Source organism: Muntiacus reevesi, chromosome 7, assembly GCF_963930625.1.
Source record: "Muntiacus reevesi chromosome 7, mMunRee1.1, whole genome shotgun sequence".
Lineage (NCBI taxonomy): Eukaryota > Metazoa > Chordata > Mammalia > Artiodactyla > Cervidae > Muntiacus > Muntiacus reevesi.
This window is the reverse complement of record NC_089255.1, coordinates 58,307,532-58,329,694: the sequence shown is the minus strand read 5'-3', so window position 1 is coordinate 58,329,694 and position 22,163 is coordinate 58,307,532. Positions and strand designations below refer to the sequence as shown.

Here is a 22,163-nt window from a genome sequence, read left to right as displayed (position 1 = left end):
CAAGGTGATTTATCCCTGAGATGCAAGGACTTTTCAATATCTGCAAATCAATTTGTGTGACTCACCACAGTAACAGACTGAGGAATAAAAGCCATATGATCATCTCAATAGATGCAGAAAATCTTTTGATAAAATTAAATACCCATTTATGAAAAATATTCTCCAGAGAGTCAGCATAAAGGGAACCTACCTCAACATAATAAAGGCTATATATGACAAAGAAAACATCATACTCAATGGTGAAAAGCTGAAAGTGTTTTCTCTCAGATCAGGAACAAGACAAGAATGTCCACTCTTGCCACCTTTATTCGACATAGTTTTGAAAGTCCTAGCTATGTCAATCAAAGAAGAAAAAGAAATAAAAGGAATCCAAATTGGAAAAAAGGTAAAACTGTCATTGTTTGCAGATGACATGATACTATATACAGGAAAAATCCTAAAGATACTGTGAGAAAACTACTAGAGCTCATCAATGCATTTAGTAAAGATACAGGTACAAAATTAATACACAGAAATCTCTTGCACTTCTATACATGAACAACAGAAGACTAGAAACAGAAAGTAAGGAAACAATCCCATTTACCAGCTCATCAAAAAGAATAAAATACATAGGAATAAACCTACCTAAGGAGGCAAAAGACCTGTACTCTGAAAACTATAAGACACTAATGAAGGAAATTGAAGATGACACAAACAGATAGAAAGATATGCCGTGTTCTTGGATTGGAAGAATCAATATTGTCAAAGTGACTTTACTACCCAAGATGCAATGTCATCCCTATCAAATTTCCAATGGCATTTTTCACAGACCTACAATACTTTTTTTAATGTGTATGGAAACACAAATGACCCCAAATAGCCACAGCAATCCTGAGAAAGAAAAATGGAGCTAGAGGAATCAAACTCCCTGACTTCAAACCACACTACAAAGCTACAGTAATCAAAACAGTATGGCACTGATACCAAAACAGAAATATAGATGAAGAGGATAGGATATAAAGCCAACTCATAAACTCATGCACCTATGGTCAATTAATCTATGACAAAGGAGGCAAGAATGTACAATGGAGAAAAGACAGTCTTTTCAATAACTGGTGCTGGGAAAATTGGACAGCCATATATAAAGAATGGAATTAGAACATTCTCTAATACTATATACAAAAATAAACTCAAAATGAATTAAAGATCCAAACATAAGGCCAGATACTGTAAAACTCTTAGTTGAAAACAGAGGCAGAACATTCTTTGAAATAAGTTCCAGCAATCTTTTTGGATCCACCTCCTAGAATAATGAAAATAAAAACAAAAATAAACAAATGGGACCTAATTAAACTTAAAAGTTTTTGCACAGCAAAGGAAACAATAAATAACATAAAAATACAACCCACAGAATTGCGGGAAATATATGCAAATAAAGTGACCATCAATGAATTACTCTCCAAAATATACAAACAGCTCATGCAGTTTGATATCAAAAAAGCAAACAACCCAATCAAAAAATGAGCAGAAAATCTAAATAAACATTTCTTCAAAGAATGGATGGCCAAAAAGAATGTAATGTCTTCAGATACGTTTTGATACCATTTTCTCTCTTCTCCTCGATTCCCTGTTATGTGTAGGTTGGCATGTTTTATATTAACCCATAGATCTTGAATGTTGCTTCCTTTCTTTTTTTCCATTTGTCTTTTTGTCTGCTGTTTTAACTGGGTAATTTCCAATATCCTGTCTTCCAGATCACTGATTTATTCTGTCTCATTTGTCAGCTCTCCATTGCTTCTAGATTGTTTTTTATCTCAGAAATTAATTTTTTTTTTTTTTTTGCTTATCCTGATAGTTTCCAATTCCTTGTTTCAGTGATCTCTTTCTTTCAGTAATCCTTTTTAATTTAGTTAGCATTTCTGTTACCAGCTTTTTGAACTCAGGACCTGATATACTGGTGAGCTTTATTTTATTTGTTCTTGCAGGGGATTTTGCTTGTTCTCTTAGTTGGGAGTTGTTCCCCTGCCTTTTAATTTTACTTAACTTTCTCAGTCTCTATGAATTTAGGAGAAACAGTTATCTATTGTGCTCTTTAAGAGGTGGTTTTATGTGGGAGCATCACTATGTAAACTGTGTGTGACTAATATGTTGGATGCAAGACATAGTTTTGATAAGGATATGAGCCATGTCTTCCCTCAGTGTGTGTTGGCCACTATACCCTGATAGGGATGTGGTTGGTATTGGGGGACCTAAAGCCTATGTAGAGTGTGAGGCATGACTTTTTCTTGCTCCATGACTGTTGCTACCCCTGTCAGGGACTAGATCTGCTCAACACATGTCGGAGTAGAAATCCTAAAGGTCAGACTTGATCAGGTTCCATTTCCCTTGAATGCCTGCCCTGCCTCAGAGGAGGTGATCACTGAAGCCAGTTGAGGCCCGTGAGCTCACAAGGGACTAACATGCTACCTGTGTAGGCATCTGTGGTTCCACTAGAACACAGCCCAATCACATCTCTTCTCCCATGTGTTCATCTCAGATCCTTCATAAGGCTGTGGTGTGAGGTGAGGGGGTCAAAGCACTCACTGGCTGGAAGATGGACCCTGGCATGCAGGTCAAGGTATCTCCTGCTGCACCACCTGAGCAAGCACCAACAGTGGCCACCACCGTCCCACCTGGACAACATCCCAGGCTCCCTGGGCTGTCCCTGAGCAGCTGGACCAAGTGTTCCCCCTGGGCCCAGCTGGCTCAGACCTCAAGCCAAGCTGCGGCATGGAGTGAGCAGGGCCAGAGCTTTTGTTGGGTTGGAGTGGGGACAGGAGCAGGGACCAAGGTGCACCAGTTCCCAGTGCCACTGTAATCACTGACAACGCCTGCTACTGTCCCACCCCAACTGCACTCCAGGCCCTCGGGCTGTCTCTGACTACCTATACCAAGTCTTTTCCCAGTGCTTGGCTGCCTCAGATCCCACACTAAGTTACGGTGGGGAGTGAACAGGGCCAGGGTGTTTGCCCCGCTTGGATTCAGGAGCATGGTGAGGCAGCAGCCACCAGTGCAAAGTTCTTTTCTCCCTGACTGTTGGCAAGCCAGTACTCACACATTCTTTGCAGGTAAAGTCTAGGCTTCCCCGGTCCTTTCTTTTGTTCCAACAGCTCTCTCAATAGCCAAGGAGTCTTGTATCCTCCATGCAGACCCCAGGACTGAGAGGCCCACTATGTGGCTTCACCTACTCACTCCCCAAGGTAGGGGTTCATCTTTGTGGACCTATTCTGCCTCTCAGATCCCTCCCAGGGACAGAGGTTTTAACTTTATGTCTTTTCTCCATGGTACCCATTTACACGGGCTTCTCTGATGGCTCAGCAGTAAAAGAATCCACCTGCCCAGATCAGGAAGATCCTGTGGAGGAGGGCATGGCAACCCACTCCAATATTCTTGCCTGGAGAATCCCATGGACAGAGGAACCTGGCGGGCTACAGTCCATAGGGTCACAAAGAATTGGACACAACTAAAGCAACTTAGCATGCACCCATTTACATGGAGATCTTTCTTACAGGTTTGGTTGCATAGAAGTTCTTCTACCAGTTTCCATTAGTTTTTCATGTGAATTGTTCCACATGTTTTGACATATTTTTAATGTCTTTTATGTGGAAAGGTGAGCTCCACATCCACCTATTCCACCATCTTGATACTGTTCATCAACTTGTTTATGCCAAGGACACCCAAGACTACCCCCACTAAGCACCAGCATTAGGGAAACCACCTTGACTATGTGGATGACAGCTTGCCAGTCTTTTAACACCCTCTCATCATCATCTTTGTGTCTATTTTTCCATATTTTTTCAGCTTCAAGGTACTCCCTTCCAGATCTTGACAAGGTTCTCAGAGAAGATGAAAACATTTTAGAGATCATGGATGATTCCAACTCCCATTATCAGGCCACAGATCACTTTAAAGACTACAGACAGTCAAAAGAACCTGTGGTATAACTCAGAGAAGAGAGGCGGTCAGAAGGAAGAGCACCTGTTTTCAAATATTTGAGATGCTATCATGAGGAAGAGACCGACTCAACATATTCTCCAAGGGTGGAAGCAGGCACTGGGTGGTGACTGGGGGTAACCAGATCTCAGGTTGGGAGAAGGGGCCATTTCCTCACAATGGGGCTGTACTCTTAGGGGACTGGCTGCCTTGAGCTAGTGAACACTGCATCCCTAAGAACACTTGGGCAGAGGGTGAATGCCACCTGTAGGCTTATTCTGAAGAGGGTTCCTGCATGAAGTAGAAACTATACTATCCCCTGTTAGAATGCAGAAGTGTCACCTGGAACAGTTCTACAGATGTTTAGCAGATGTCTGAGATAACAGCAGATGTCTGCTATAGATGTTTAGCAGATCTCTGAGATAACAGAGAGACTATGAAGAGCAACCTGGATAGGGTGTTTGATGGTGAAAAGAGTACGACTGAGAGAAGGAAGATGCTCAAGACAAACTAGCCACCTTACCACACTGTCTCAGTCATCACTGATTTCCAAAGAAACAGTTCCTCTTTGGAGCTGCCCAGGTGCCCAGGACTCAGAGAAGGCATTCTACTCATTTTCTCCACCCCATTGTTTTTTTAAACCAGGTAGCCCTTCCATCTAGCAGCAAGTCCACTAAATGTCTCTGGCTGCTCTATGGTGGTATTTTGGAGAAAGTCCTCAGGCCTGGAGGATCAGACAGAAAGCCAAAAGTGAAGGGTAAGCGGCAGTTGATTAGTATATAATTGAGAATAGCCTTTGGGGGTTACCTAAGGTATCTTAGGTAACCTTAGGTACCCTTGATTTCAGCTTAATGGGTACATGGACCAAGGAACACCACCCCAGTGTAGCTAAAGGAGGAGGATTGGGGATAATGTGTGGAGTGATAAAGAGCACAAGAGACCTACAGGCATCTTGGACTGGACACACATACCTCACATCAGAACTTCTCAGAATGAGCTAATAATAATGATTACCATACAAAATAGCAAGTCAAAGAATTATTCAGTGCATCTGGGTTTGCCCCACAGAAATTTGGAGATGTATATAGTGTCACATACTTTTATCTTTCTATTTCCAATTAGACTAGCTCTCAAGCTCTAGTCTTTCCATACATTCCCTTGGCTTCTGTAAGAATCTCAAGTCTTACTTGGTCCCAGGAGCCAGAAGCAGGCCTAGACCCTAGTCCCTAGTGAATGTCATTATTCCCACGGCTCCCATGTCACCTCTGTGGTGTCTAGTTCTCCCAGCTGGTCACAAAGTTACAGGGACAAGGACTATTGCTCTGAAGTCCTGAGCCATAATTGTTTTCTTTTCTTTTTTTTTTTTTTTAGTTATGTATATATTTAAGTTTTTAAATGGAAGGATCATTGCTTTGCAATACTGTGTTAGTTTCTGTCATACACCAACATTAATCAGCCATAGGTATACATATGTCCCCTGACTCTTGAATCTCCCTCCCACCTCCCTCCCCCTTGCACCCCTCTTTAAAGCCCCATTTCGAGTTCCCTGCATCAAACAGCAAGTTCCCACTATCCAGTTTACATATGGTAGTGCATATGTAGTGCATATGCTACTTTCTCCAGTTATCCCACCCTCTCCTTCCCCCAATCCATGTCCACAAGTCTGTTCTCTATGTCTGCATCTCCACTGCTGCCCTGCAAATAGGTTCATCAGCATCATCTTTCTAGATTCCATGTATATATGCATTCATATATTTGTTTTTCCCCTCTCTGACTTACTTCACTCTGTATAATAGGCCCTAGGTTCATCCACCTCATTAGAACTGACTCAATTCAAATACATTCCTTTTATGGCTGAGTAAATATTCCATTGTATATATGTACCACAGCTTCTTTATCCATTCATCTGTCAGTGGACATTTAGGTTGCTTCCATGTCCTAGCTATTATAAAGAGTGCTGCAATGAACACTGAGGTTTACGTGTTTTTTTCAGTTATGGTTTTCTCAGGGAAAAGGCCCAGTAATGGGATTATTGAGTCATATGGTACTTTTACTCCTAGTTTTTTAAAGAATTTCCATACTATCCTCCTTAGTGGCTGTGTCAATTTACATTCCCACCAACAGTGCAAGAGGGTTCTCTTTTTTCCACATCCTCTCCAACATTTATTGTTTGTAGATTTTTTTGATGAAAGCCTTTCTGATCACTGTGAGGTGATACCTCATTGTGGTTTTGATTTGCATTTCTCTAATAATGAGAGATGTTGAGCATTTTTTCATGTGTTTGTTAGCCATCTGTGTGTCTTCTTTGGAGAAATGTCTGTTGAGGTCTTCTCCCCACTTTTTGATTGGGTTGTTTGTTTTTCTGGTATGAGTTGCATAATTATTTATAAGACTTTTATTTATAAAAATATTTTATCAATAATGTCAGTAATTCATAAAGATAAGAAACCATTCACAATACCTCACGATAGTTTCATTAATGTTACACAGTTAGAAACTATTCTTGTTGTTCAAAACACATAGTTCAATAGCTTTAGGAAATATAAACAATTAGCTGGTATAGCAGAGCAATACCAAGAAAATATTTTGACCTGCCCTATAGTATCTACGAATTACTTAGCTTAGAAATTTTGTTTTTATCTAGTTCAGACCAAGCAAAGTGAAAGTCATTCGGTCATGTCTGACTCTCTGCGACCCCATGGACTATACAATCCATGGAATTCTCCAGGCCACAATACTGGAGTGGGTGGCCTTTCCCTTCTCCAGGTGATCTTCCCAACCCAGGGATCAGACCAAGTAGGCACATTATAAAGAAAAATAGATATAGTTTTCATATGTGACTTAGAATGTGATCAGAATAGGGCTGAATGCCAGTCACAATTAACAGTAGGGAAGCATCAGTCGTTAATGATTCTGTCCATTCTTACTGGTCAGTGTCCTTGCTGAACATATTGATAATGATTTTAATCTCTCTCCCAATCACCTAATCATGATCCTAAATTAATTCTTTTTCAATCATTACTTAATAAAAGTGTCATTGTCTCAAGAAAGTAATACAGATTTTATTCCAAACAGTTTCTGAGGCTGTGTTAGAGTCAGTGTAATTCCCGTCCAATCTCTGTCCATCAGTTTGTACTTACATATTTATTCAGTGCTGCACACTGAGAGCGGCAGGGAGGGGACCAGAGGTATCAGAGAAACATCCTCCTCTCTGCTCACATTCAGAAAGACAGGGAACATAGAAACATTTGTGACAAAGATGAAGTGACTATATTTCTCCTTTATTACTTCCAAAGTAACTTCACCACTATCTCACTATGCATCCTGATCCAATAACATATTTTTTTTTTTATAAACCCAGGGATGCAGTTTATTAAAAATTTAAACTTGCCCTTATAAACCTTACGGGAACCAAACTTGAGATAGCCAGAGATTTCTGGCCAGCTCATCATGATTATTTTTTGAACTCTGGACACTTACGTATGCAGCTCCAAGCTGATTTGCATTTTGCACCAGTTACAGGAATGGATCTGCCAGGAAGTTTTGAAACCTGAGGACAGATAGGCCCCTTTCTTGGTTAAATCACAGCTCCAGTCCTACAGATCGGCCCAGCCGGACCCTCCAGATCTTTTGCAATGAGCATTTTTAAACACATGGGTCATTTAATTCTGGCTTCCAGGCAGTTCGGCAAAATGCTTAGGCTAGAGAATTGCAAAAGTTTATGATTTCTCACCAAGGAATGAAATGTGACGCAGTAGGGCACAGTGCAGACATTTAATACCAGATGTTAATATAAAAATTGGAAAATTGTGGCCTCACATAATTATCTGATCCCTGACCCACAAAAGCCATTTACAGTCCAGAAGGCATCATCGTTTCTGGCTTCTTCCACTATTAAACTTTGTGTCTAATTTTTTAAATCTAAAATACTAATTCTGAGTTATTTAACTGAGGTAAGTAGATTATATAAATCTCAAGGTATTTTGTGCATATACTAACAGAGTAATATAAGTCCTGGCTGTAAAAATCAGAAGTAAAGTCTTTCTGATTTGTTGTTTTCTAGTAATTAAAAAAAAAAAAAAAAAAAAAAAAAAACAGTGTCAGGCACATTTTCCTTGTCTATACTCCACCACTATCTATTAATAACTTCATGACATGCATAAGGGAAAGGTGGAAATCTTGCTAATTTTCACTGAAAGAGAACACCTGAAATACACGTTTCAAAATACATTGAACTTGTTTGCACTGCTTCCCCGAATCTGTATCCTTAAGCAAAATGATTGGTTTAGGAGGAGAGACTGCTGAGATATCCCAGATCTCTGAGGAGAGCCTGGTGCCAGAATGGAGACATGCAGGTAAGAGGCTGCAGACTTGCTGTCACTCAGTGAGTTCTAGCTCTCTTACCTCCTGTGTGACCCTGGACAAAGCACTTAACTTCTCTGTGCCTTAGTTCCTCTTCCTAAAAGAGAGTTCAACATGATCACTCTGCCCAGCTGACAGGGTTGTTGTAAGGCTCAAAGAATACACAGACTGAAAAATGCTATATAACTAGGAAGGCACTAGCTCAAGTTCTGTTGTTTCAACTTGAATCTTGAGGAAACTGGGACCCAAAGAATCTCCTCTAAGTCCAGGGATAAGGTATTGAGAATTTTAAAGAGGCCCTCTTTTTACCCAGCATGAGTGTCTTACTTTTATTTCCTTATACTTTTGATACTAAAAATGGCAGAGAGGAAAGGAGTTATAAGATCTCAGTGAATCACTAGGAAGAAACTGTGTTCAACCGACTCAGACAAAAGTACTATTATGGGGTTTAGCACCTCTATGAGGCGAGACTGAGAAAGATCTGGAGATAGAAGGACACCAGGGACTGTTCTAGAGAAACAGAAGCCAGTGCCAGAGCCAAGCCCTGGCCTCAAGACAGCATCTAGTTTGATCTTTTTCCCTTTCACTCTTCTTTCCTCCCTTCCTCCCTCCCTCCTTCCCATCAAAAACAATTACAAATACATAGCAGGCAGTACTGGCAAAACCAACTTATGGAATGTGTGAATAAGAAACTGTCTTTGAGACCATGCTGGCCATTTTCTCCATTGATGAACTGACCCTAAGGTCTAGGGGAGTTGGGTGGCATGCCCCGCCTCACACCAGTCAGTAGCATCACTGCCGTAAGAAGTCAGAGCTCCTGACCCATATTCCAATGAAATTTTCTTTTTTAAATTCAATTTTTATTTTGTGTTAGAGTATAGTAGATTTATAATGTTGTATTTCAGGTATACAGCAAAGTGATTCACTTACACAGGTATATATATCCATTCTTCTTCAGATTGTTTTCCCATGTAGATTATTACAGAATACTGAATAGAGTTCCCTGTGCTATTACAGTAGGTTTTTACTAATTATCTATTTTACACATGGTAGTAAGTGTTGCCAAGAGAACGCACTGGTCATAGCAAACACCCTCTTCCAACACCACAAGAAAAGACTCTACACATGGACATCACCAGATGGTCAACACCGAAATCAGATTGATTATATTCTTTGCAGCCAAAGATGGAGAAGCGCTATACAGTCAGCATAAACAAGACCGGGAGCTGACTGTGGCTCAGATCATGAACTCCTTATTGCCAAATTCAGACTTAAACTGAAGAAGGTAGGGAGAACCACTAGACCATTCAGATATGACCTAAATCAAATCCCTTATGAATATATAGTGGAAGTGAGAAATAGATTTAAGGGACTAGATCTGATAGACAGAGAGCCTGATGAATTATGGACAGAGGTTCATGACATTGTACAGGAGACAGGGGTCAAGACCATCCCCATGGAAAAGAAATGCAAAAGGGCAAAATGGTTGTCTGAGGAGTCCTTATAAATAGCTGTGAAATGAAGAGAAGCTAAAAGCAAAGGAGGAAAGGAAAGATATTCCCATTTGAATGCAGAGTTCCAAAGAAAAGCTAGGAGAAATAAGAAAGCCTTCCTCGGTGATCAGTGCAAAGAAATAGAGGAAAACAACAGAATGGGAAAGACGAGAGATCTCTTATAGAAAATTAGAGATGCCAAGGGAACATTTCGTGCAAAAATGGGCTCAATAAAGGACAGAAATGGTATGGACCTAACAGAAGCAGAAGATATTAAGAAGAGGTGGCAAGAATACACAGAAGAATTATACAAAAAAGATCTTCATGACCCAGATAATCACAATGGTGTGATCACTCACCTACAGTCAGACATCCTGGAATGTGAAGTCAAGTGGGCCTTAGAAAGCATCACTACGAACAAAGCTAGTGGAGGTGATGGAATTCCAGTTGAGCTATCTCAAATCCTGAAAGATGATGCTGTGAAAGTGCTGCACTCAATATGCCAGCAAATTTGGAAAACTCAGCAGTGGCCACAGGACTGGAAAAGGTCCATTCTCATTCCAATCCCTAAGAAAGGCAATGCCAAAGAATACTCAAACTACTGCACAATTGCACTCATCTCACACGCTAGTAAAGTAATGCTCAAAATTCTCCAAGCCAGGCTTCAGTAATACGTGAACCGTGAACTTCCAGATGTTCAAGCTGGTTTTAGAAAAGGCAGAGGAACCAGAGATCAAATTGCCAATATCTGCTGGATCATCAAAAAAGCAAGAGAGTTCCAGAAAAAACATCTATTTCTGCTTTATTGACTACGCCAAAGCCTTCGACTGTGTGGATCACAATAAACCGTGGAAAATTCTGAAGGAGATGGGAATACCAGACCATCTGACCTGCCTCTTGAGAAACCTGTATGCAGGTCAGGAAGCAACAGTTAGAACTGGACATGGGACAACAGAATGGTTCCAAATAGGAAAAGGAGTACGTCAAGGCTGTATATTGTCACCCTGCTTATTTAACTTATATGCAGTGTACATCATGAGAAATGCTGGTCTGGAAGAAGCACAAGCTGGAATCATGACTGCCGGGAGAAATATCAATCACCTCAGACATGCAGATGACACCACTCTTATGGCAGAAAGTGAAGAACAACTAAAAAGCCTCTTGATGAAACTGAAAGAGGAGAGTGAAAAAGTTGACTTAAAGCTCAACAATCAGAAAACTAAGATCATGGCATCTGGTCCCATCACCTCATGGGAAATAGATGGGGAGACAGTGGAAACAGTGTCAGACTTTATTTTCAGGAGCTCCAAAATCACTGCAGATGGTGACTGCAGCCATGAAATTAAAAGACACTTACTCCTTGGAAGGAAAGTTATGACCAACTTAGATAGCATATTAAAAAGCAGAGACATTACTTTGCCAACAAAGGCCTGTCTGGTCAAGGCTATGGCTTTTCCAGTGGTCATGTATGGATGTGAGAGTTGGACTGTGAAGAAAGTTGAGCGCCAAAAAATTGATGCTTTTGAACTGTGGTGTTGGAGAAGACTCCTGAGAGTCCCTTGACCTGCAAGGAGATCCAACCAGTCCATCCTGAAGGAGATCAGTCCTGGGTGTTCATTGGAAGGACTGATGCTGAAGCTGAAACTCCAATACTTTGGCCACCTGATGCAAAGAGCTGACTCATTGGAAAAGACCCTGATACTGGGAGGGGTTGGGGGCAGGAGGAGAAGGGGACGACAGAGGATGAGATGGCTGGATGGCATCACCGACTCGATGGGCATGAATTTGAGTAAACTCCGGGAGTTTGTAATGGACAGGGAGGCCTGGCGTGCTGCGATTCATGGGGTCGCAAAGAGTCGGACAGGATTGAGCGACTGAACTGAACTGAGTGTGTTTATGTTAATCCCGAACTCTTATTATCCGCCCCCACCACATTTCCCTTTTGGTAACTGTAAGTTTGTTTTTAAAGTCTGTGCCTCTCTTTCTGTTTTGTAAATAAGTTCATTTATTTTTTTTAGAGTCCACATACAAGTGATATCATATATTTGTCTTTGTCTGACTTACTTCACTTAGTGTCATAATCTCCAGGTCTTTCCATGTTGCTGCAAATGGTGTGATTTCATTCTTTGTGATGGCAGACTAATATTCCACTGTATATATGTACCCCATCTTCTCTACAATGGAGACTTGAAAGCATTTTCTCTGAGATCAGGAAGAAGACAAGGATGTCCACTCCTGCCCTTTTATTCAACATGGTTTTGGAAGTCCTATCTATGGCAATCAGAGAAGAAAAGGAAATAAAAGGAATCCAAACTGGAAAATAAGAAGTAAAACTGTTGCAGATGTTTTTTAACTTATGTTTTTTGAAAACTTATGATGTTTAAAATACTTAAACTGTTTAAAACACAGGTTTTTTTCACTGTTGCATATGACATGATACTATACATAGAAAACCCTGAAGATGCTACCAGAAAACTATTAGAGTTCACTAATGAAATTTTCTTGACCTCACATTAACTATGCAGGAGGCTTTGTTATTTGTGTTTCAAATACAATCTAACATTTTTTCCTTTGAGGAGTTAAATTCATTTTGCAGGAAGTCATATCACCTTAAGTGATATATATTTGGAAACTCTTATCTGCCTTCCTCTTTTTCCAACCCCTTCTTTATCTCTTGCTTTCTTTACCCCTCTCTGTCTTTAGATCATAGATATATATGGGGGCAAATGAGAGAGAGAAAAATAAGAAACACGATTTGTTCTTTTTTTTTAAATTATTTTTTTTATTGAAGTAAGTTGATTTACCATATTGTGTTAGTTTCAGGTGAATAGTGATTCAGTTCTTTTTTTCCAGATTAGATTGTATTATAGGTCATTAAAGATATTGAGTATAATTCCTTCTGGTAAGCCATAAATCCTAGCTATTTATATATATTATATATATAGCAGTTTGTTTATCCTATACTCATTTGTTCCTGTGCCCCTCCCTCTCCTCTTTGGGAATCATTAGTTTGTTTTCTATGTCAAAAAGTCTCTTTTGTATATACATTCATTTGTAATATTTTTTAGGTTCCACATATAAGTGATGATATGTAGTATTTGTCTTTCTCTGTCTGACATATTTTCCTAAGCATATTATTCTCTAAGTCCATCCATATTGCTGGAAATAGCAATATTTCATTTTTCTTAGGTTGAGTTATAATTCATTGTGTGTGTGTGTGTGTGTATGCCACATTTTTTAAGCCAGTCATCTGTTGATGGGAATTGGGTTGCTTTCATTTCTTGGCTATTGTAAGTAGTGCTGCTATGAACACTGGGGTACATGTACCTTTTTTAATTATAGTTTTCACGTTTTGGAGCTATATGCCCAGCAGTGGGATTGCTGCAGCCAGAACTAGAGGGCCAAGACCTGAGAGAGTAGCTTCATGCATTGAGAGAGTCTCATATTTCACACAGTTTTCCCCCCCGGGGCATTTCTCATTTCAAATCATGGGACATGGAAATATGGAAGAAAGTGGTGGCCTAGTGCTGTGGTAGTCTCACTGAAGCAGAGCAACAGAACATCCAGGACTTGAGTCAAGTTACTGGAGAAAAGGGAACCAAGGAAAGGTGAGTCTGACTTTCAGCATGCAATTTTTGCTTTGGTGCATTTTTATGTCTTCTATGTCTTGTCTCTATAAAGAACATATTCAACCATAAAAAAATGAAATCTTGGCATTTTTATATTATACACACACACACACCCTGCCACATATTCTTTATTCATCTGTTGATGAACACAGGTGACTTCCATATCTTGTCAATTGTGAATAATGCTGCTATGAACATTGAAGTGCATGTATCTTTTTGAATTATTGTTTTCTCCAGATATATGCCTAGGAGTGGGATTGTTGGATTATATGGTAGTTCTATTTTTAGTTTTTTTTAAGGAAACTCCATACTGTTCTCTATAGTGGCTGTACCAATTTACATTCCCACCAGCAATGTACTTGGGTTCCCTTTTCTCCACACCCTCTCCAGCATCTATTATTTGGAGGATTTTTTATGATGGCCACTCTGGCTAGAGTGACATGATACTTCATTGTAGATTTAAGTTGCATTTCTTTAATACTTACCAGGGCTTCCCTGGTAGCTCAGCTGGTAAAGAATCCACCTGCAATGCAGGAGACCCCTATTTGATTCCTGGGTTGGGAAGATCCCCTGGAGAAGGGATAGGCTACCAACTCCAGTTTTCTTAGGCTTCTCTGGTGGCTCTGCGGGTAAAGAAATCGGCCTGCAATGTGGGAGACCTGGGTTTGATCCCTGGGTTGGGAAGATCCCATGGAGAAGGGAACAGCTACCCACTCCAGTATTCTGGCCTGGAGAATCCCCAAGGACAGAGGGGCCTGGCATGCTACAGTCCCTGGGGTCTCAGAGAGTCAGACACAACTGAGCAACTTTCACTTCACTCACTCTGACTGGAGTGAGGTGATGCTTTGTTGTAGTTTTTTGTTGTTGTTGTTGTAATTTTAATTTGCATTTCTCTAATACTTAGCAATGTTGAGTATACATTTGTGGGCCTTTTGGCCATCTGTATGCCTTCTTTGGAGAAATGTCTATTTAGGTCATCTGCCCATTTTTTGATCAGGCTATTTCTTTGCTATCAAGCCACATGAACTGTTTGTAAAATTTGGAGACTAATCCCTTATTGGTCACATCGTTTGAAAATATTTTCTCCCATTCTGTAGGTTATCTCTTTGTTTTCTCTATGGTTTCCTTTATTATACCAAAGTTTTTGAGTTTAATTAGGTCCCATTTATTTACTTTTTTTTTTTTTTCCTCCATTAGTCTGTGTGATGGATCCAAAAGGATTGCTACCATTTATGTGAAAAAGTGTTCTATGTTTTCCTCTAGTAATTTTATAGTATCAGGTCTTACATTTAGTCTTTACTCCACTTGAGTTTATTTCTGTGCATGGTGTTAAATAATGCTCTAATTTTATTCTTTTATGTGTGGCTTTCCAGTTTTCCCAGCACCACTTATTGAAGAGACTGTCTTTTCTCCATTATATAATCTTGTCTCCTTTCTCATAGATTAATTGACTGTAAGTGTGTGAATTTCTTTCCAAGTTTTCTCTCCAGTTCTATTGATCTCTATATCTGTTTTTGTGCCAATACTGTTTCAGTTACTGTAGCTTTGAAGTAGACAGAATGTGAAGTCTGAAAGGATTATACCCACAGTTTTGTTCTTTTTCTTCAGGATTGGGAAATTCTGGGTCTTTTGTGATTCCATATAAGTTTAAGGAGTAACTTTTAAAAATTTGTTTACTTTTACATAATTTTTAAGGGTTATACCACATTTCTAACTATTAAAAAATATTGGCTATACTTCCCATGTTGTGCAGTATATGCTTGTAGCCTTTCTTACACTCAGTAGTTTGTATTACCCACTCTTCCAACTCTGTATTACTCCTCCAAATCCTCTCTCTATTGGTAACCACTAGTTTGTGGTAACCACTATTTGTGAGTATGCTTCTTTTTTTGTTATATTCACTAGTTTATTTTTTATATTCCACATATAAGTTATATAGCTTTTGTCTTTGTCTGACTTGTTTCACTTAGGATAATGCCCTTTGAGTCCATTCATGTTGCTGCAAATGGCAAATATTCATTCTGAATAGTATTCTATTGTATAAATATATACCACATCATCTTTATCCTTTCATTTGTTGATGGACACATAGGTTGCTTCCATGTCTTAGCAGTTGTAAGTAATGCTGCTGTGAACATTGGAGTTCATGTATCTTTTTGAATTAGTGATTTGCAGTTTTCTGTATGTATACTCAGGAGTGGAATCTCTGAGTCACATGGTAGTTCTTTTAGTTTTTTGAGAAACCTCCATACTGTTTTCCACAGTGGCAGAAGCAATTTACATTCCCACCTATGACATACAAGGATTCCCTTTCATCCACAACCTTGACAACATTTCTTATTTGTAGACTTTTTGATGATAGTCATTCTGACAGGTGTGAGATGATATCTCTTGTGGTTTTGATTTGCACTTCTTTAATGATTAGCGATGTTGAGCATTTTTTCACGTGCTTATTGGCCATCTGAATTTCCTCTTCAGAAAGTTGTCTATTCAGTTCTTCCACCCATTGTTTAATTGGTTTGTTTGGTTTTTGATGTTGAATTGTATGAGCTGCTTATATATGTTGGCTATTAATCCTTTATCAGTCATATCACTTGCAAATATTTTTTCTTAGAAATATTTCTCCTAGGTTATCTTTTTCTTTTGTCAGTGGTTTCCTTTGCTGTGAAAAAGCTTTTAAGTGTAATTAGTTCCCATTTATTTATGTTTGCTTTTATTTCCATTACTCTAAGAGATGAATCCACCTTTTTGAAATCAGGATCTGGTACACTGGTGAGTTCTGTTCCATGGAGTTTCTCTTGCTCTTCTTATTGGGAGTGGTTTATGCATTTTAATTTTATTTAACTTTCCCCTAAATTCAGAGAGACACAGAAACTTAGCTTTTGTGGTCTTAAAGGGCATTTTTTTTTCATTTATTTTTACTAGCTGGAGATTAATCACTTTACAATATTGTAGTGGGTTTTGTCATACATTGACATGAATCAACCATGGAGTTACATGTATTCCCCATCCTGATCCTCCCTCCCACCTCCCTCTCTACCCAACCCCCCTGGGTCTTCCCAGTGCACCAGGCCCAAGCACCTGTCTCATGCATCCAACCTGGGCTGGTGATCTGTTTCACCATAGATAATATACATGTTTCGATGCTGTTCTCTCGAAACATCCCACCCTCGCCTTCTCCCACAGAGTCCAAAAGTCTGTTCTGTACATCTGTGTCTCTTTTTCTGTTTTGCATATAGGGTTATTGTTACCATCTTTCTAAATTCCATATATATGAGTTAGTATGCTGTAATGGTCTTTATCTTTCTGGCTTACTTCACTCTGTATAATGGGCTCCAGTTTCATCCCATCTCATTAGAACTGATTCAAATGAATTCTTTTTAATGGCTGAGTAATATTCCATGGTGTATATGTACCACAGCTTCCTTATCCATTCGTCTGGCCGATGGGCATCTAGGTTGCTTCCATGTCCTGGCTATTATAAACAGTGCTGCGATGAACATTGGGGTGCACGTGTCTCTTTCAGATCTGGTTTCCTCAGTGTATATGCTCAGAAGTGGGATTGCTGGGTCATAAGGCAGTTCTATTTCCAGTTTTTTAAGAAATCTCCACACTGTTTTCCATAGCGGCTGTACTAGTTTGCATTCCCACCAACAGTATAAGAGGGTTCTTAAAAGGGCATTTTTATATGGAAGCATCACTGTGTAGACTGTGTGTAATATCTTTGGTGTGAGGGCTGGTTTTAATATGGACACCAGCCACATCTTTCTTCAGGGTGTGCTGGCTGTTTTCCCCTTGATAGGGGGTGTGGTGGCGTTGGAGGGTCTAAAGCCTGTGTTGGGTATGAAGTGGGACTTCCTCTTTGCTCTGTGGCTGTCGCCATTCTGTCAGGGGCGGGGCCTGCTCCCCAGGTGATGGAGTAGAAGCGGGCTGGTTGAGCCCAGTCAGGCTCCATTCCCCCTGAGTGTGTGCCCTGCCCCAAAGGAAGTGATCGCTAAAGCAAGTTAAGCCCACACACTCACAGAGGAATGATGTGCTGCCTGTGAAGGCCCCTGCAGCTCCACTGGGATGCAGCCCAAGGTCACATCCCTTCCCTGTCATGTTAGTCCCAGATCTAGTACAACATTACCATGTGGAGTGGCTGGGGCATTCACCAGTCACAGGGCTTTGTGGCTGCAGAAACTGAGGTGGCTGAGCTGCTGCCAGCAATCTGGGCCGTCTCCGCCTCCATGCTCAGCTGCAGTGTGGCGTGGGTGGGGCTGGAACACTGCGCTGGGAGGCTCACTGTGGCAAACTCTGGCAGCACTGCCCAAGCACATGCTGCCAGTGACCACTACTGCCTTAGCCAGATCACATCCCAGACCTGTCTCTGTGTAGCTATACAAATCTCAGGGCCAGCTGGCCCAGGTCTCATACAAAGCTATGGTGAGGAGTGAGCAGTACTGTTGTTTGCCCCATTTGGATTGAGAAATGCAGCAAGGTGGCAGCTGCCAGTACAAGGCTCTTTCTGCCATGACTGTTGGCAAGCCAGCACACACAGACTCCTTGGTACTGAGTCTGAGCTTCTACAGCCCTTCTGTCTGTCTCAGCAGTTCTGCCATTAGCCAACAGGGCTTGTCTTCTCCATGCTGTTCCCCAGGCCTGGGAAACCCAGACTGTGGCTCGAACTGCTTGCAGCCCTAGATGAGGATCTACCAATGCAGGATTCTCTTCCTTTCAGATTCTTCTCAGGGGTGGGGGTCCTGACCCTATGCCTTTTTTCTTTCCTACCTTGTTAGGTGGAGATTTTTCTTGCAGCTTTGGCTGTATAGGAGTTCTTCAGTCAGTTTCCAACTAGTTTTCCATGAGAACTATTATTCTGTATGTAGATGTATTTTTGATGTGTCTGGAGGCGAAGGTGAACGCCACATTCTCTCATTCTGCCATCTTGAGCCCTCCTTACAAAACACAATTTGTAATTGTCTATAAGAGCTCAAAACTTGGACAAAGACTTTAAAAACACAAGTTATCAACTTTAGTCCTGAATATAGAATTAATTTTTTTTCTTTCCAAATAATCTGATAGTTTACATAAAACTAAAATTTTACTGTTCCCCAAAGCATCACCAATACCCTTCAGGCTTTTTATCTTCTGGGTCAAAATAATCCTTGGCACTTGAACAACCTTGCAATGGGTGTGTGAGTTTATTTGGATCTCATAGGGCCAAAGTAAACTGATAAATGTGTTTCTCTCACAGCTATCCACATTATCTGTTTATAAACAGCCTTATTTAATTTGAACTGAATTTGCAAACGTGGACCATTCCTAATCTTTCCCATCCCTTAAACATAGGTTGCACTGGTTCATTTTGTTCTTGACTCTGATCCTAAGAATGATGTACACTTTCCCTAAGAGAGAAAAAATAAATTAGTTGATCAATGTAACAAAAACTTTCCCAATGAGTTTCCAATAAAGAAACAACACAACAAACACCAACAGTGCCAAAATATTTACTGAGACTTTTCAAATCTTTCAAAAATGTTACAAAAAGCAACCAAACACAGTGAAACTAATGACAAATTAGACACTAAAAACTAACATCGGATAAATCTACGCAGGCATTAGGAGAAAAGGGTAAATCTATAAGCATTAACTATGATTAAAGCACTGCATTAGGCTTTTTTATACATATCTCATTTGATCCCATTCAGGAAACATTATCCCAGACTTGGAAATTAAAGCAAAAAAAAGAAAAAAAAGGGATTGTGTGATCCATTAATATCTTGCTAGCCTATTAGCCATCAAGCTCACCCAAGGGCCATCTAACTCTCTCCAGAAATATAACTTTAATAATTCAATAAAGACCAGATTAAAGATTCTATAAAGTTGTAAACTGATTTGTAGAAAATTGATAAAACATGATTTTTGTTTTCTTATAGAGAAATTTACCTTCATGGTTAAAGTTATATAGAAATACCGCCAAGGTTATTTCCCTTTAGGATACTAACCAAAGTAAGACTTTTACTTTACCATCTCATTTGATCAAGGCCTTTCCCACTGATTACTTAAGTTCCAGTTCTTCACATTTGCTCTTTTCAAACTCTGTTATTCTGATGATTAGTAGTTAAATGGCACTTACCTAATCATCTATTCACTGAGAATTGTTTTTAATGATTTAAGAATTTGTGCTTTGACAATCCTCAAACAACCACACGAGGTAGGTAGAAAATCCTCATTTTACAGAGGAAGAAACTGAGTTCCAGAGGAGGCACGTTACCTGCCAAAGGTTACCAAGGTAAGTAGTAGAACTGGAGTTTGAACATGAATATGAGTGAATTCTTTTTATAGCTACTGCACTGGTGACTCACACGTGGACTGAAATTTGGGCTGGTACATCTCCAGAAACTCAACACATATGTTAGAATTATGACAGGTGAACAACCTAAACCTGCATACTTAAATAGCAATTAAAGAGATTACTCGTTTGGCTTCAAATCTGAGCTTTTCAAAATTGGAAATAACGAAAGTATTTGCAGATACATTAATTACATGAAATACTATCATCAAAGTGTGAAATTTCAGTGCTTTGCTGAGTCCATCAATAGTTATGGATGACACAGAGTAAATAACTACTGAGTTTGTTATAAAAGTCATTGACAAGTACATAGAATACTTTCTATCTAGAGTCTCTCTTTGACATTTCATGAACATGTCCCTGAGAATTTCTTGAATAAATTTGAACAAGTTGTCAGCCTACCCACTGTAAAGATGCTCTGTCTACTTTGTCTCCAGACTAGTAGAAAAATGTGGAATACCAGCATGTTTTTCTCTTTAGGCATGAAGGGGATCTGTTGTTCTGACTGAACACACAGGTAGAGATCAAGACTGCAGAGTGACACGCTGCTGTAAGTCTGAAAGCACCTTCGTGTACAATGTGTACCTCTAAAATTTTAAACATGTATCTTGGAAATAGCTGACCTTACATACAAGTGTTAATGTGTCACAAGGATGCTTTTCACAGCTGGGATATATAGCTTGCGAATGTACCCTTTTATCCATCTGAAGATCCATTCACTGGGTATGCAGATTTACAAGTGTTTCTCCATAAATGAGATTCTAAAGTACAGATTGATTGGTATCTAGGTTGATAGAAATCTGTGCTAGTATTTTGAGAGTTTTGTCCACCGACTCATCAATTAGGCGGTGCCCTCTGGCCTGGCTGTCAGTAGAGAGCATCGCTATCTGATGGGCAGCGGCTGCTGTTTGCCACAGGTTTAGGATAAGTGAGGCCCTCTGCCCCAGCCTAGCCCTTGACCCCAAACCCTGGAGCCAGCTGACTTCAGTTCCAGCTGAAATGAAAAGATAACTGTGTGGTTCAAATTCATCTTGACTCACAGTTTTACTGTTTTATCCTGGCTAAAGCTGCTCACTGTGTCTGTGGTTTTCTTACATAAATTTTCAATCCAGCTAGTGCTATTATACAGTGTCTTTTCCAACCCTGACATTGGGGGTGGATTTTTAGCTCGCATGTTTTTTCCAGATGTGATAAGCTCGCCATAGCCCTCTTGGTGAGCAAAAGCATATCCAGATCTTCGCGAGCTTGATCTCCGAGTCTGAGGCTTTCGGCTACGCAGGGGCCTTGCCTTCTTTTGAGCCTTCTGCCACTGGCGGATCTGGAGACAAAGGAGACCCAGAGTGAGACGGAGCATTCAAATGACAGACTCCACATAGTGGGCCACTTCCTGAGGTAAAAACCTTTTCTGTGAAAACATCATCAGTAATAACCAAGTACTCAACTTCACTGCAAAATCTAGTTTTTTACCTAAAAGCCAGGAAAACTGGATACTGGTCAGTTTTTATTTCTTCAAGAGATTATTAAGCAAACAAAAAGTGTTAAGACAAATTTCAGAATTGTCTCCATCTCATACATCCATCTTAAATGAACAGGACCATATTTTGCACAGAATGATTTTGTAACTTGCACCACCCAAACTCAGTATAACAATTTACAGTCCCATTTCCCCCAAATCAGCCTTTCCTTTCTCTTTTAGATGTTCTCTGACTCCAAAAAGTCAGTGGTGATTGGACTAAGAAAATTTGAAATTTATGACTCTCATTTTCTAAACTCTTGTGACAGGTCCAAGTACCATGAGATTTGTCATGGTTTTGATTTCTTGTGGGTTTTCTGGTGACCTTTTGAAGAGCTCAACATTGTTTGAATGGGTTTGTAGCATCTCATTTCCCTGTAATGCTGAGGATAGAAAAGATCCAAGGTTTGATGCTTAGCACCTTGTTCTCTAGATGAGCTGACTGATCACTTGGATTCTGACTTTCACGTCAGCAGAAAGTCATCAAGCAGAAAATCATGGTGTGCATAAACATAGGAAGGAATGAGCATCATCTTCCTTCAGCTCATCCATCATTGTCTGGATTTACATCAGAATGAGCTCACAAGGCCAAAGGAAAAGGGCAAACATTAGAGGGGAATGAGTGAGTCATTTCAGAAGGAATCTCTTGGCACTTTGGCCCCAGACCAGGAAGGATTTCATGATAAGGGAATTTCTACCTCAGTTCTTCTCAGCATCATCAGCCTGGTCACTCATCTCATCAGTATTTCCCCCTTCTCATGATGTGGCTACAAATGTGTGTCCCCTCTTTCTCCTTTTCTCTTCCTCTCTGGGTCCAGATCTAACTTGACATTGTGTTGCTTATACTCCTCTTTCCATGAAATAACTAAATATGTTCTGTT

The 22,163-nt window shown here is 40.0% G+C and overlaps 1 protein-coding gene across 4 annotated transcripts in view; it reads right to left on the bottom strand.

The window, feature by feature from the left end:
* Positions 1-18,908: 18,908 nt before the first annotated feature.
* ATP8B4 (ATPase phospholipid transporting 8B4 (putative)) overlaps positions 18,909-22,163 on the bottom strand; it is a 261,581-nt gene continuing 258,326 nt past the window's right edge. For all 4 annotated transcript variants that reach the window (XM_065941225.1, XM_065941224.1, XM_065941227.1 and 1 more), the window contains one exon: positions 18,909-21,087. In XM_065941225.1, the coding sequence (XP_065797297.1) occupies positions 20,806-21,087 (282 nt within the window). In that variant the 3' untranslated portion in view covers positions 18,909-20,805. The remainder of the gene's footprint in view (positions 21,088-22,163) is intronic.